At 42.5% G+C, this 16165-nt stretch overlaps 1 protein-coding gene across 1 annotated transcript in view; it reads left to right on the forward strand.

Moving 5' to 3' along the window:
- Window positions 1-13399, forward strand: part of LOC147107743 (proto-oncogene tyrosine-protein kinase ROS-like) — a 281208-nt gene extending 267809 nt beyond the window's left edge. The window contains exon 44 of the mRNA XM_086007024.1: window positions 1281-13399. Within this exon, the coding sequence (XP_085863150.1) occupies window positions 1281-2032 (752 nt within the window). The 3' untranslated portion in view covers window positions 2033-13399. The remainder of the gene's footprint in view (window positions 1-1280) is intronic.
- The last annotated feature ends 2766 nt before the right edge of the window (window positions 13400-16165 follow it).

Genomic DNA, 16165 nt, shown 5'->3' on the forward strand with positions numbered 1-16165 from the left:
GCAATGGCTCTGAGTGCAGCTCAGCAACTCTGTGAAAGTCTCGAGGAAGTTGTGCTCCCAAAATGGCTGCCGCTTTTATACCAGTGCAGTCCCTTTTAAAGAGCGCCCCCCCTAGCCCGAAAGCGACTGGGGAACGTTCCAGGTAAGCAGTCCTTATTAGCGCCAGGCGGAACGGAGGGGCGCAACACTGAATTTCCGGTCCGGGGTGCCCAAAAGGCGTTGCACACTGAAATGATGTCATGATCTGCCTGCGCCCGCGAGCGGGCGCTAAGGTTTAGCGCCGGCGCAAAATGCCCACTCAATATGGGAGGAGGCGCTGGGTTCACTGCGCCCGGCTGAAAATTGGCTAACGCCCCACTTCTCGGCCTCTTTAGGCGCTAATTGGAAGTGCTGCCAACCGAATTTCTCCCCCATACTTTTTTCTAAATTAAATTTTTGTTTAAAATATTTAATAAAATGGCATTTTAAATATGTAATTTAAATTTTTTTTATTTCATGTGTTTGTATATTTTTTAAGTGATCCCCATTCATACTTGTGGAGATTCTGTACGTACGGAACTCCCATAAGTATGAATGGGGATTCCCTTCTTCTATTGGTTGGGCCAGTCCACATGATCCCAGGGGCTTGCGAACTGCATGTGCCCCGGGATACGTGGGCCTCTGCCCACACATTCCCGGAGAGACCCAGGATCGCAAGACTCCATATCTCCCGGGCCACTAGGTAAATGCGTAGATACTTTAAAGGTCGGAGGCATCCGCCCGCGGGAAGCCTCCGATCACAAATGTTGGGCCATTGTGTGACGCTGCCTCTCTGCAGGGATCTCACGGCTCACTGTTTCACGCCAGAATCGGGACTGAGCCGGATTCCAGAGTTACATAGAATGTACAGCACACAAACAGGCCATTCGGACCAACTGGTCCATGCCGATGTTTATGCTCCACACGAACCTCCTTCTACCCCTCTTCATCTCACCCTATCAACACAACCTACAACCAAAAGTTATACTTTTGCAGTTGACATGTTCGATGCTTTCATGCTTTGCAGTCCGGGAGGCCGTTTTCGGGCATTCGGTTGTCTTCATGATGACATTAGCTGGCAAATTCTCGGTGAACTAGCACACAGGCAGTCCACGTGTGGTTGTCATCAGCCCCCCACTTTTGCAGTGATCCAAAAGTGGCAGTATAACTGGAGATTTAACTTGGATTTTTCCTTCAAAAGCTGCCATGTATTTCACGCATTTTCTGTTTTCATGTCACATAAACATTTGTTTGTTTCTTAGGGGAGGAGCGCGAAAGGCAGAAAAGCGATGATGACAGTGCTACTGGTATAACGCTGACATCAATGGCCAATGAAGAAGGAGATGGACTTCATTACGTCATGTATCATCACTCCCCTGACATCTGCTCAAAGGTTGATTCACTTGAAATGAGAAGTGATCCAAGTATGCTGCAAGAGGGAGCTATCAACTATGCTTATGTAACAAGCGGAGAAGATGAGGAAGCTGTCATAAGCATCGAGTACTTAGATGGTCAGGGGGATTATGATAGATGTCACAACAGGCAAAGTCTGCCTCTATACAAAAAAACAGCTGTGCGTGCTGCACCAGATTCAGTGAATAAAGACAATAGACGATACAGTTTACACAGGACTTCTAAATGCTCAATAACCAAGTCACAGCAACTAGAAAAGAAATCCATTTCTATCACACCTGGGCCAACAGAATTTCAAAATAGCAGCACACAGCCTAGTTTAGATGGTATGACTGTTCCATTCCTGTTCTGTACCACAGTGGAGTGGGAAAATACACCATTAACACCAACAAAAGACAAGTACCGTAGTGGGATCAAAGATGCAGTGAGCTGCTGTGTCTCTGAAGTCAGTAACACATTTAAATGCAGCAAAAATCCAGAGGGATGGTTAGAGCCGAAGGGAGCGTATGAGGAAAATAGTGAAAAGATAGAAGAAGCCACTATTAACCAAAATAATATCCTGATTGCTGCAACTAACTTAGAGGAGCCAGTCTCCATCTGATAAAGTCGAAATTTGTTTTATCTGATTTTTTAAGCTCAAGTTTTATCTACTAAAAGACCTTCTGATTTTCCATATGTGCAACTTTTCTTTTAGATTGTCATTTTTTTTAATCAATCAAGAAATTTTAGGACATGTCTTAATTGTAGAATATAAGAATATTATGTGTATTAGGGTTTTAGGGGGAAAATTGAGTTGCGCCCCCTTTGGGGCGCTAACTTCGCCGGGGCGCTACTTTTAGCGCCCCCGCAGCTGAAATTCTTCGGTAGCGCCCCAAGAGGGAAGCGGGGTGCTACTGGAAGCGCCCCGCCTCCCTTTTGGGGCACTGCGAGGTACTTCAGGCCTTCCTCCCCTTCTTAAAGGGGAGGGGCCTTGCGCAGCGCGACCCGGGGCCCAGCTGGGCCACCAGGGATTGGAGTGCTGGCAAAAGAGCCCGGCACTCAAGAGAAGTGCCGGGCACATGGAGCGCAGCCAGCACTCCGTGGGAGGGCTGGTCAGGAGGCCGGGGACGGCAACAGGGGCAGGTGCTGGCAGGCGGCCAGCAACAAAAATGGCCGCCCGGCACCTCGCCTTTAATTAGCGCTGCCCCGGCCGCAGGTAGGCCCCCCGACCCTGTCGGACATAGCGTCCAGCAGTAAGTCAGGGGGCGCTACCGAAGAACGTGGCTGGAGCGCGAGCAGGGCGCTGCGAACGGTGATGACGTCATCGCTGGCGGCGCAGCGCCGCAGGGTGCTAACAGTTACCGCCGCCGCTAACCTCCCGCTGAATTTCGCGGGAGGCGTTGGCAGCGCCGCGCCCGGGTACTAGGGCGCTAACGGGAAGTGCAAAGCAACTGAATTTTTAGACCTTAGTGTAGAAATACTACTGCAGGCGTCACAGGATAGACTTCATGTTATGACTGCTGATGGACAATGACTTTTTCCAAATTGGGTAGGTCTCCTGGTTCATGGTATACAGATAAACCAGATCCTTGTGACAGCACATCTTAAACTTTAGAAATTTGTGATTATAAATGTGGGTTGTTGAATGTGGGTTTGCAATAATCATCCTCATATCACAAGCTATCCCACTCTCACCTACCATGCTTAAGGGGTGGTGGGCATGCCCACCTCATTCACAACAATTTAGATATGTTTTAGGAATTAACATTCATCCTGAGTGTTTGGTAGTATTTTAATAGAAAAGTACTTTTGATTTCTTTTATTCAAAAAGATGTTTTGATAAAGAAACATTCTGAATTTTGTATTCTTCATAAGATACAATTTGATGAAGTCATTTTCAATGTGACTTCCTATGTGCCTATAACTTCTCCCCACCCTAGTAGTGCAGATAGTAGTGCACTGATGCGCAAGGTTTGGTTGAAATTGTCTAGCTTCTCTGGCCACCATGAAATGAAATTTCCAGAGTAGCCCATACCATGTGCATATTAGCCAGCTTCCACATCATCCAAAATACAGTGGGGGCAATTTTCAACTGCCACCTGTCCTGTTTACACTGGAAAATAGGGCCAGTTGAAAAGTGATATATAAAAAAAATCATCTACCCGCTAGCCATCACGTTCTACTCAATGAGATCGTCAAGCAGGCCTTGAAATGGGCATCTAGCATTCCCACCTGTAACGGGCAGGAGCCTTATTAAAATATTTAAATTAAGTTCCCACACCCAATGGCATTTTGTGTACCAAAGGATGGAACACAGCGTAGGGTACATTAGCGTAGTGGTTAAGTTACTGGACTAGTAATCCAGAGGCCTGGACTAATGATCCGGAGATATGAGTTTAAGTCCCACCATGGCCGCTGGGAATTTAAATTCAGTTAATTAAATAAATCTGGAATTAAAAAACTAGTATCAGTACTTGTGACCGTGAAACTACCGGACTGTCATAAAAACCCATCCAGTTCACTAATGTCCTTTAGGGAAGGAAATCTGCCGTCCTTACCTGGTCTGGCCTATACGTGACTCCAGACCCACAGCAATGTGGTTGACTATTAACTGCCCTCTGAAATGGCCTAGGAAGCCACTCAGTTGTAAGAAACCGCTACGAAAAACAATAAGAATAAAACTGACGGACCACCCGGCATCGACCTAGGCACCAGATTCGGACACGACAAAGGCACACCCAGCACAGTCGACCCTGCAAAGTTCCCCTGACTAACATCTGGGGTCCTGTGCCAAAATTGGAAGAGCTGTCCCACTGACCAGTCAAGCAACAGCCTGACATAGTCATACTCACAGAATCATACCTTTGAGCTATCGTCCCAGACTCTTCCATTACCATCCCTGGGCAGACCCACCAGCGCAGACCCACCAGGTGTAGCGGCACAGGGGTAAACAGTCGGGAGGGAGTGGCCCTGGGAATCCTCAACATTGACTCCAGACCCCATGAAGTCTCATGGCATCAGGTCAAACATGGGCAAGGAAACCTCCTACTGATTACCACCTACCGCCCTCCCTCAGCTGATGAATCAGTACCCCTCCCTGTTGAACACCACTTGGAAGAAGCACTGAGAGTAGCAAGGGCACAGAATGTACTCTGGTTGGGGGACTTCAATGTCCATCACCAAGAGTGGCTCAGTAGCACCAATACTGACCGAGCCGTGAAGGGCATAGCTGCTAGCCTGGGCCTGCAGCAGGTGGTGAGAGAACCAACACGAGGGAAAAACCTACTTGACTTCATCCTCACCAATCTACCTGTCACAGATGCATCTGTCCATCACAGCACTGATAGCAGTGACCACTGCACAATCCTTGTGGAGACGAAGGCCCGTCTTCACACTAAGGACACCCTCCATCATGTTGTGTGGCATTACCACCGTGCTAAATTGGGTAGATTCAGAACAGATCTAGCAGCTCAAAACTGGGCATCCATGAGGTGCTGTGGGCCATCAGCAGCATCAGAACTGTATTCACCACAATCTGTAACCTCATGGCCCGGAATATTCCTCACTCAGTCATGCCAGGGGACTAACCCTGGTTCAATGAGGAGTGTAAAAGAGCATGCCAGGAGCAGTACCAAGTGTACCTAAAAATGAGGTGCCAACCTGGTGAAGCTACAACACAGGACTACATACATGCTAAACAACGGAAGCAGCAAGTTATAGACACAGCTAAGTGATCCCACAACCAATGGATCAGATCAAAGCTCTGCAGTCCTGCCACATCCAGTCGTAAATGGTGGTGGACAATTAAACAACTAACAGGAAAAGAAGGCTGCATCAACTTCCCCATCCTCAATGATGGCGGAGTCCAGCACGCGAGTGCAAAAGTCAAGACTGAAGTGTTTGCAACCATCTTCAGCCAGAAGTGCCGAGTGGATTATCCATCTCGGCCTCCTCCTGAGGTCCCCACCATCACAGAAGCCAGTCTTCAGCCAATTCAATTCAGTCCACGTGATGTCAAGAAACGGCTGAGCGCACTGGATACAGCAAAGGCTATGGGCCCCGACAACATTCCAGCTGTAGTACTGAAGACTTGTGCTCCAGAACTAGCCATGCCTCTAGCCAAGCTGTTTCAGTACAGCTACAACACTGGAATTTACCCAACAAAGTGGAAAATTGCCCTGGTATGTCCTGTCCACAAAAAGCAGGAGAAGTCCAATCCAACCAATTACCCCACCCCATCAGTCTACTCTGAATCATCAGCAAAGTGATGGAAAGTGTCGTTGACAGTGCTATCAAGCGGCATTTACTCACCAGTAACCTGCTCACTGATGCTCAGTTTGGGTCCCGCCAGGACCACTCTGCTCCAGACCTCATTACAGCCTTGGTCCAAATATGGACAAAGGAGCTGAATTCCGGAGGTGAGGTGAGAGTGACTGCCCTTGACATCAAGGCAGCATTTGACCGAGTGTGGCATCAAGGAGCCCTAGTAAAACTGAAGTCAATGGGAATTGGGGGGAAAACTCTCCACTGGCTGGAGTCATACCTAGCACAAAGGAAGATGGTTGTGGTTGTTGGAGGCCAATCATTTCAGTTCCAGGACATCACTGCAGGAGTTCCTCAGGGCAGTGTCCTAGGCCCTACCATCTTCAGCTGCTTCATCAATGACCTTCCCTCCATCATAAGGTCAGAAGTGGGGATGTTTGCTGATAATTGCACGGTGTTCATTTCCATTTGCAATTCCTCAGATAATGAAGCAGTTTGTGGTTGCATGCAGCAAGACCTGGACAACATTCAGGCTTGGGTGATAAGTGGCAAGTAACATTCACACCACACAAGTGGCAGGCAATGACTATCTCCAACAAGAGAAAGTCTAACCACCGCCCCTTGACATTCAAGTGCATTACCATCATCGAATCCACCACCATCAACATCCTGGGGATCACCATTGACCAGAAACTTAACTGGACTAGCCACATAACTACTGTGGCTACAAGAGTAGGTCAGAGCCTGGGTATTCTGCGGTGAGTGACTCACCTCCTGACTCCCCAAAGCCTTTCCACCATCTACAAAACAGAAGTCAAGAGTGTGATGGAATACTCTCTTTCCTGGATGAGTGCAGCTCAAACAACACACAAGAAGCTCAAAACCATCCAGGACAAAGCAGCTCGCTTGATTGACTCCCCATCCACCGCCTTAAACATTCACTCCCTCCACCACCGGCGTACTGTGTCTGCAGTCTGTACCATCACTGCAGCAACTGAATAAGGCTTCTTTGACAGCACCTCCCAAACTCGTGACCTCTACCACCTAGAAGGACAAGGGCAGCAAGCGCATGGGAACACCACCACCTCCAAGTTCCCCTCCAAGTCACACACCATCCTGACTTGGAAGTACATTGCAGTTCCTTCATCGGCGCTGGGTCAAAATCCTGGAACTCCCTCCCTAACAGAACTGTGGGAGTACCTTCACCACAAGGACTGCAGTGGTTCAAGATGGCGGCTCACCACCACCTTCTCAAGGGCAACTAGGAATGGGCAATAAATGCTGGCCTTGCCAGCGACGCCCAGATCCCATGAATGAATAATAAAATGTGCCATGCATGCGCTTCCTATTGTTACCAGGAACTGAGTGGCCACTTACAAAACAGCTCCAGAAGGTTTTTTAAAACAGTGATTTTTGTAGGACCAGAATGAATGCTGCTCCTGGCCCAACAAAAATCTCAAGGTCTGCTGCTCAGTGGCCTCCCCCAAACTGCCTCTATCCGTTTGGGCCCTGACTCCTGGCTCAGTCCCATGCATGAGCCACCAGATTCTCTGCCCCCTCCCTCCAATGGCAAGCTGCCTGTGTGTGCTTGCCCAGCACTGGCAACTCACACAAAATATTTAGATAAAGCTTGACTGTGGAAATGTTTCAGGGCTTTCGCTGGACCCATCAGGTAGGCGGAGCGTACAGCCCGCCCATGTCCTGGATTGCCTCCCCCACCCCCTTTTTTGAAAGTACTGCCTTTTTTTGGTAAAATGGCATTTTACGTTTACGGTGCGATTATGCTGAGTGAGCAAAGATAGATGACCTTGGATCAGAAGGTACAGTGTTTGCAAGTGATATGGGGGAGGGGTGGGTTGGAGGAATGGCTGCCAGGGTGTAGAGGAGGTAGACCCAGTGTTGTAGACTTGCATGCTTTGGGATTGATTGTTGCAGAAACAGTGGGGCCACAGAGACGCCTGTAAGTGCAGTCTGGTTAGAGAGATGTCATTAATCCAGGCACTCTAGGCTTGGAAAATGCTGATCTTTTATTGCCTTCTTTTGCTTTACTGAATAACAACATTAGAGGACTTGGAATGGCCTTAGAGTTTCAGAATTTGAATAAGCATAGTAACTTCCCAGCACGGTTAAATACCACTTTAGCTTTTTCCATTCTCCCTTGTGTTTAATAAAAACTATTGTTTTAACTACACCCAGTTGACTCCAGTGCTTGGCTGTGTGTGTGAGAGAGAGATATGCCTGTGTAACCTTTTGAAAAAGGAAACAAAAAACACAACGCAGTGTGCACTGCACTTGTGGAAGAGCAAGTACACATTTTCACAGAGGGCGTGTGAAAGTGCTTTCTTTTTCCCCACCCCAAATACATATTTGGATTATAACTCCAGTCCAATGCAAAAGATACATTCAGTAGGCAACATCAGTTTTCAGTGTAACCAGTGAAGAAGAAAACAAGTGTCTCCCGTCTGTGCTCTGCTAACATTAAAAATTAACCATCCAGGGAACCAAGCTCTCTGCATTCATCCAGGCGTGAAAGTGCAGAGTATCCTTGTGGCTAACTTCAATGCAATCGCAGTTGCTGGTATAACTCAAGTCAGTCGACTGCCAGTGCAGTACACAGACACTGGTAGTTTCAGTGTAACTGCAGCCTTAGCTTTCTATGCTTTTTCAATTTTTAGACATTTCACATGACTTACACATGAGAAATTTAAAATTAAACCTGACTACAATTATTCCCAAATTCAACTTTTTATAGCAGGTAAGCTTATTTTGATGTGTACCATTTGATGTTTCACAGCTAAAGTAAATCTCATAAAAGTAGGTTGAGATACTGTGAAAAGGCCTAAAAATAAGTAGAGTCTCCTGATGCCCCAGATTTCAGTTGGATGCAATTCGGATAATTTGATAGCTTTCAAGTTACCAGTTCTTTAGCTCATTGCCTCCTTATAACTGTTATCCCTTCCACTGCTATTCATGTGGCTATTGGAAACAGTGAAATAAAGTGTTTTAAATGTATACATTTGAAAAAATCAAAATGGCTTTTTAAAAATTATAATCACCTCCTTTCCCTTAATTGAAATTTCCCCCGATGGAAAAGGTAAGCTTCCCTACTACCAGCAAAGCTAGTTATAAAATATCCAGCCCTGGTCAATCTGCCTACACAGCTTGGTTGCATTAAATAACAGTGCCTTATGGTAGTAATAGTCTTTTTCTACACCATTCATTAATTCATATCCGGGGAGAAAAACGTAATCAGAATTGATATGGCTGTCATTCAAACAAAAACCAATAAAGGTTTTACAAGCCTGCATGCAATTTATTTAAGCGCATTGAATGTACTATCGAGGACAGGTGCATGTGTTTGAAGTGAACAGTGTGTTGCGCAATATTTCAGAATCTTAGGCCAATCATGACATACCATTAGCGTCATGTGCCTGAGCATTTGGTGATTTGAGACGTCAGCTGTATCCGTTGACCCCAATCCAGTTCCATCACTAGGACATCAACTAAAATGGATGATCTAAATATCATCTGCCATTCATTAAAAATAAGCCTTGTAATTAAAATTGAAGGAAATGAGCAGAATAGCTGCCCAAATTCACACTTGCTTAACAAAAATAAGCAATTTTTATAGTATATTTTTAAACTTGCTTAAATCTACCTTCCTCTCATGACCCAATTCATCAAAATTAATTCAACATTAAAGCGCTGTTTATTTATCAAATTTAGCATGACTTTAAAAAAAAAATGTATCTTGACAATCGATCCCCATCTCGCTCCCACAGTGGTGTGGAATAGCAGAGATCAGCTCTATAACCAAGTAGGAGCTCTATGCTGATTGTTAGTTTACTATCCACCAGTTGTGCTTAGATTATGTCCAATGTATTTTCAGTTTTATTTTAAAGTTAGCACATATTTTAAAGGAGTATTCGAGAACCAACATTTTGAATACGTTGGGTTTTCTGTGCCCATGAATTTCATGTAAATGACAGAAACCTCACTGATTATATTATGAAAACATCAATAATGTAATTTCATTATAAAAATGGTGTTACAGAGTCTGACTTTGATCATTTTGTTTTTAAGATAGAATGGAGTCATTTATTTAAAGAATTAAAAATGTTAATTCATAATCTTTTATTTCCTATTCAGGTGGATGGCCTATGACAGGAAATGGAACCTTGGTATTTTATATCATTGTGGCTTTTGTGACTCATTGTCACTAATGAGAACCTCAACACATCACTCGGTTAAAGGCAAAACCCTTCAGTATTATAATTCAGCTGCAATTACTTATCTCCAAATATAACTAGTTCTCGACTTTCACCCATCTTTAAATTAGAATCTAAGTTTGCACTGTATGCAGTTACACAAACATTGACACTATATGCTTTGCAGCAGACACATGATGGATTCATTGGCACATGTTTCAAAAAGAGAACAAATTGGTTCAAATTGTTCACTCAGAGTTAACAAGGTTTCAGCCTGTGTATAACAGGTATAGCTTAAGCAAAAAATGAAAACTTCCTATGATTGCCATATGGTCTGGTACCTTGAAAGGATGGTAGTGCTTATGAAGCATTAAGCTTTAAACAGCTGGCATTGTGTATGTGATTGTTAGCATAGTCATCTGTCTAATTATACAGGAATGCAGCAAAGTCCATGTTATGTTTTGACAGCTCAGTTCACGGAGTTCCCTTAAGGCTTCCAATTAGACTCTGGATAGAGGAAATACTTGTAAAAATGATTTTGTGTCAAACAAATAAATTTTTAGAGTCATTACTGCACTTATTTCCAGTCATATTTAAAATACTATAAATATTTTTAAATGCTGTTTTCTCACACTGGTCTCTTTTGGATTTGTGAATGTAATTCAGGATTTTATGTAGAGGAGGTAATTATATGAATGTGTTATTAAACATGCAAACAGCAAATTGCAAAGTAACCCACATGAAAGTTACAAAAAAAATTATTTAGAAAGGATTGTCACAGGGGTAAAAGTCAGGAATATTTCCTGACCTGTTATGATGTTTTGTTGTAGGTATGCAAATAATTCCACAATGCAATAATTGCATCTGTGTAATATGGAAATGCAGGGTCTGTGACAGGCTTTCGGAAGGTGATTTAAGAATATAAATGTTTTTAACATTTTCCTCAGCAGCAGCTCTGTAATTACTTTTGATGCACACTTTGTAAAAAACGCAGGGATGGATTGTAGCGCTTTTGTTTTCAGTGAGCAGAAGTGGGTTAGGAGGTAAGGACCACTGCTTTGTTTTTCAGTAAACTACCAATCCTTGTTTTGAAACCCGGACTTCGGCCGGGATCGAAACAAAAAAGTTTTAAAAGCCTTTTGCTCTGTACAGATGGGTGAAGAGACACCACGATTCTGGTGAAGGTTTTAAAAACCTACACTGTTACCATAGGGATGTTTTCAGCTCAATTCCATCCACAGTGGTGATGGTGAATGCTTTCGATGATCTTTAGAATGACATGAATCCTGAATAGTTTCCAAAGTGAGAAATCAGTAGAAAATCTGTTTGAAGATTGACCTTTATAAATTCTTTAGTGACAGTTTAATTGTAAGGACTGCAGTGGATGTAAATTCAACCTGTATGCTGGGTATACAAATTGACTTATTCACTAATCTGAATTTCCGTCTTGCAAGACTAAAATAACTCATAAAATAGTGGATTCAATTGCTAGAATTTAAAAGTATTAGATTAAAATATTAAGTTTCTGTCTTCAAAACCAAAGTCCATCAAACAATGGTACTGGAAATTTACTTTTATTTCCCCCCCCCCACAGAAAAAGCTGGAAACATACAAGTCAATCAACGCCTGTGGGGAGAACAGTCTATGTTTCAGTTGTGTACCCTTCATCAGAACTAAAAAAATAAGAGATGGATATCAATATGATCAGAAATAGAGGCAGTGGAATTTTTTTAAAATATATTCTCTCCTGCTCTCTTATGATGGGATTAATATGCATACCTCTTATTTTTCAGTTGGATTATGGGCACGCACCTAAAACATAGACTGTGTTCACGCCACAGAAGCCGACTGACCTGTTTCAGCTTTTTCTGTTTCAGTTTCAGATTTTCAGCATCTGCAGTAGTTTGCTTTTGGCCTCAATTAATTTTTTCCCTCCTGAATTTAAGAACTAAATAAGAACATTAACAAAATTCAGACCAGCAAAAAGCCATTTGGCCCCTCAAGCCTGCTCCATCTAAAGCCTATGTATGATTATTCTATCATAGACTTGATCCCCTACACTAAGTTCCTTCTCCAGCCTTCCTTGAAAGAAAATTGAACATAGTTAATATCACTCTAATCCTTAATTCCTGTTCTCAACAGATAATGATCCAGCTGCTTTTTAAAGAAGCTAATCGACTCTGAATGAACTACCTTCTCAGGGAATCTGTTCCACTTGTGCACTATTCTGAGAGGATACAAAAATGTATTTTCTGATGGGGACATATGGGGAGTCCAAAACTAGGGGTCATAAATATAAGATAGCCACTAATAAACCCAATAAGGAATTCAGGAGAAACTTCTTTACCCAGAGAGTAATTAAAATGTGGAACTTGCTACCACAGGGAGTGGTTGAGGCGAATAGTATAGATGCATTTAAGGAGACGCTAGATAAGTACATGAGGGAGAAAGCAATAAAGGATATGCTGATAGGATTAGATGAAGTAGAGTGGGAGGAGGCTTGTGTGGAGCATAAACACCGGCACAGACCAGTTGGGCTGAATGGCCTGTTTCTGTGCTGTAAATTCTATGCATCTCCAGTAGGGCAGTTCTTTGCACTTCCGAGAACTGTATTTATGGCCGCTTGGTCACTTGTATGTGGGAGGCAAATTTCATAACATCCACCAGGAAGTCGTGCTAGATTGGGCATGAGGACAGGCCTTGGGGGCCTGCCAAACCAAGAGGAAGAGCAGCTACTGAGCTACCTGCAAAAAAAGGTTTTGCTAAATGTTTTGCCTGATGCTAATTAGGCCTGTGCATAACTGCACTCTCTAACTTTGCTTGAGGCTTTGGATTTTGTACTTGTCCATGCTCATTGTCCAAGTTAAATTTACTTCAACTACATCTATAACTTTCATTTTTTTAATGCATGGTACAATTAAATTGTAGCTTTATACTGCTCAATCAGTTATACATTCAAAATGGAAAATCCCCCACCCCATGAAATTTAAAAATGATATGAAAAACTTAGTATATTACTTAAAATGTTACTATAGAGTGATAGAAAGGAATATTTTCTAACTATTTTGAAATCTTTAAACTTTCTGTAAGTCTTATTTCAACCAACGTGGCATGAAATTCTTTTCAGATCAATCTCTGCAGGTATATTTGGCACTGCAAAATAAAAAGCTTGATTTTATTTCAATTTGTGTTAAATTGGGCTATCTTGATTTAATTGCCAATATTTACAATATACATTCACTGCACATTAAAAATGTGTATGTAGAGCAGCAGCCTGATCTAAAGGGAACAATATGCCATGCCATTTGGAGCTGGGAAATTCAATTTGAGAAAACCCTGAACAATTTATTTAACAAGTTCTAATTAACCAATTACCTATGATTGCTACATACACACAAAAATAGAATGCTTTACTGAATAATTGATAAGAAAATGTAATCCATAATATTTCCATTCATTAAAATGATTTGTAGAACATTTGAGCATGGTACACAATTAAAAATGTAGTTTTTGGCTCATTTTCATCTTCCTGCTTATTCCAGTGAGATACCACTACATTTAAGTTACTTGCCTTTACGAGTATTTTTCAAGCTTTGAGTAAATGTTTTCCTACTTTGAAATGGAGTTACCCAGACAGATGTTCAACCATTAATACTATGAGGCATCTGGAGGATCAGTTAGGGAGTCCAATACGATGTAATTAAAATCACTATAATTGCCCACATGCATTATGTTTGAAAAATAAGCCACTGTCCCTGTATCCAAATTCAAGGTTTAAATGTAATCAATCCATGTGAGCATTATTTAGGGTCTTTGTTGATCAGAATCTTCAACAAGTAATCATATGTATTTGCATGCAGCACAATAGATTAGAAAGTGGCAAATCGATCAGCAGAATTGAGAAAAATTATTCTGTTGTGTAAGGTTTACAAAGCAGGACTATTGTTCACTCACTGCCTATTGTTTGATTGTGAATCAGAATTGATGATAACTGAACAAATTTACAGCCCAAGTATCTCATCCCCCTGACTGAATTAAAATAGTGTGGCAGTGGATGGCAGCAATAAAGCCATAATAGGGAAAATTGAGGGGAAATTTTCAAGTGTCAATGAAGTAAGCCACGTTATTCGTCACAATACTGCTTAAATGTAATTTAAGAATCCATATTTAAATTTTGAAGAGCAATTTTTAATTGTCATTTGTCCTTTGGTCAGGATTAAACATTGACTTCTTTATCAATCTTAAAATAAAATGCAGCTGTCTGCAATGATCTTGACCCATTCTTCATCACAAAAGGATCGATTTTCCTGATTGACCAGTCTTTCATTCGTATCTTCAGTCCAGGGCGAATGGGTTTGAAGTCTGTTATTTGGGACAAAACTGATGGAAGTGAAATAGTGAGTGCATTTACACTACAGCGAGACTGGTAGCTGCAGTTTGGGATCCAGTCAGGCAGTACCTGGTTCATACTGCTTCGCTCCTGCCTGGCTAGAGCTCCAACAGTCCTGTCCAGGAAAGAGCTTGGTGTGTGCATGTGCATTCTCTGTCAACAATTAACATGTTTTAAATATGTGTAGAAAGTGGAGGGGAGAGTGCCAACTCGCTAACAATGTAATGTTTAAAAAGTGTTAATGGTTCAAAAGATCCTCCGAGCACTTTTAAAATTTAGATTTAAACACTACATTGGATCGACACTACGGATGATGCCAAATGGAAGTGGTGCGAGACTTCTTCCTCCAGGGAATCTCATTCCACTGCGCGCGAAAGTCAGGTTGGGGTCTGACTCCTGATCAATACTGCATGTTTACTAACAATGCAAAGTGAAAACATTTTTGCACTGATGCTAAACTTGTACATGTAAATGCACCTTAGGTTTATGCAAATCATCAAGCTGTACCGGTCTGTACTAATGACACACACATTGGGAACACATTGGTGTCTGAGATAATTGTCAAAAAAAAGTTAACTACATCACCAAAAGCTGAAATCACGTTTATTCCAGCAGGACTCGAATTATGTTAATGAGGATCATTTAGCACCATGAGCCTTTTCTTACAATATTCCATAAAGGCTGCACTATGTTTGGATTGTTACCCTAAAGGGGAAGAAATGGCTTGTACTGCAAGAAGGGATCTCATCAAAAAATCATACTTAAATTAATCTGTGGTTCCTTCATTCAATGTAACCATGTCAATGCTTATTATACATCTTCAACCCATGATACTGTATACCCTCTTGCCCCTATCAATTTTTCCGTAATTGAACCTAGATGGTTTTCACCGAAAGCTTGTTTGTCTACCTCCTTTAAATAGGTTTAATTTCCTTAGACGAGTAAGAGCTTTTATATATGTTGCTGCAGAAATAGTGGTTGAACACAAATTGTACATTAATAAGGTTTGAGGGAATGATATTCCATACTGGCTTTTTTACATTTTTTTTTGTTTTCAGGCCATAGATGGAAATGAGAGAAGGTTAAAATCAACTTTGAGTTGCAATTAGGAGCCAGTTAGTGGGGGCTCATTAGCTCTATTGGTTAGCGGTGCAAAGGGTGCAGGTTCAATCCCCATACTGGTCATGTACCTTGCTTGGTGCTGCTTTGCCTAAGTCGCAGCAATTCCTTTCAACTAAACACACACACAAAAAAGGCAAAGCAGAGCTATCATCTATCAAATTACTATAAGTGTCAGCATTACTGACAGAAAAGTCACAAAGGATCTGTTAAACCCTAGGCGAAATGTTGCCCCACCCCTAAGAAGTGTCTTCTGTACCAGGCATGGGAGGAGGCAACTTAAAAGTTGTCATCACAGTCCCAGATGTGGCTGAGGGAGATCTAGCTCTTGAATCCCAGCAAGCTACCAGTGAATCCTACAGCTAACCAATATACTTTACCCTTGAATGTTAGTGTGCTCGGTTAGCTAATACATCTGAAACAAAGCACAGGCACCAATCACACACTGTAGAATAGATGAAGTAAATGCCTGCACATGACTTGAACATTATGCTGAGTATTTATTAGCAAAAGCCCAGCATAAAATAAGGGGGCGGGATGGTGCCTGAAGACAAGGAACTGTTGGCAATGTTGGATTGGAGGAGAGAGGAGGGCTCTGGGTAGTAAGGGGGACAAGGAAATGTCAAAGATCGTCTGGCTGGAGATGATGACCACAGATGCATGAAGGTCATGAGAGATGGCCATGTTGAGTGGATGACCAAGGCTATGGGTAGGGTAGTTCATATGAAGGGTAGGATTGAGAGATGGTTGTGGATTCGAAGGAAAGGAGGTTTAA

Source organism: Somniosus microcephalus, chromosome 14, assembly GCF_052327205.1.
Source record: "Somniosus microcephalus isolate GS21.2 chromosome 14, FLI_Smic_1.0, whole genome shotgun sequence".
Taxonomy (NCBI): Eukaryota; Metazoa; Chordata; class Chondrichthyes; order Squaliformes; family Somniosidae; genus Somniosus; species Somniosus microcephalus.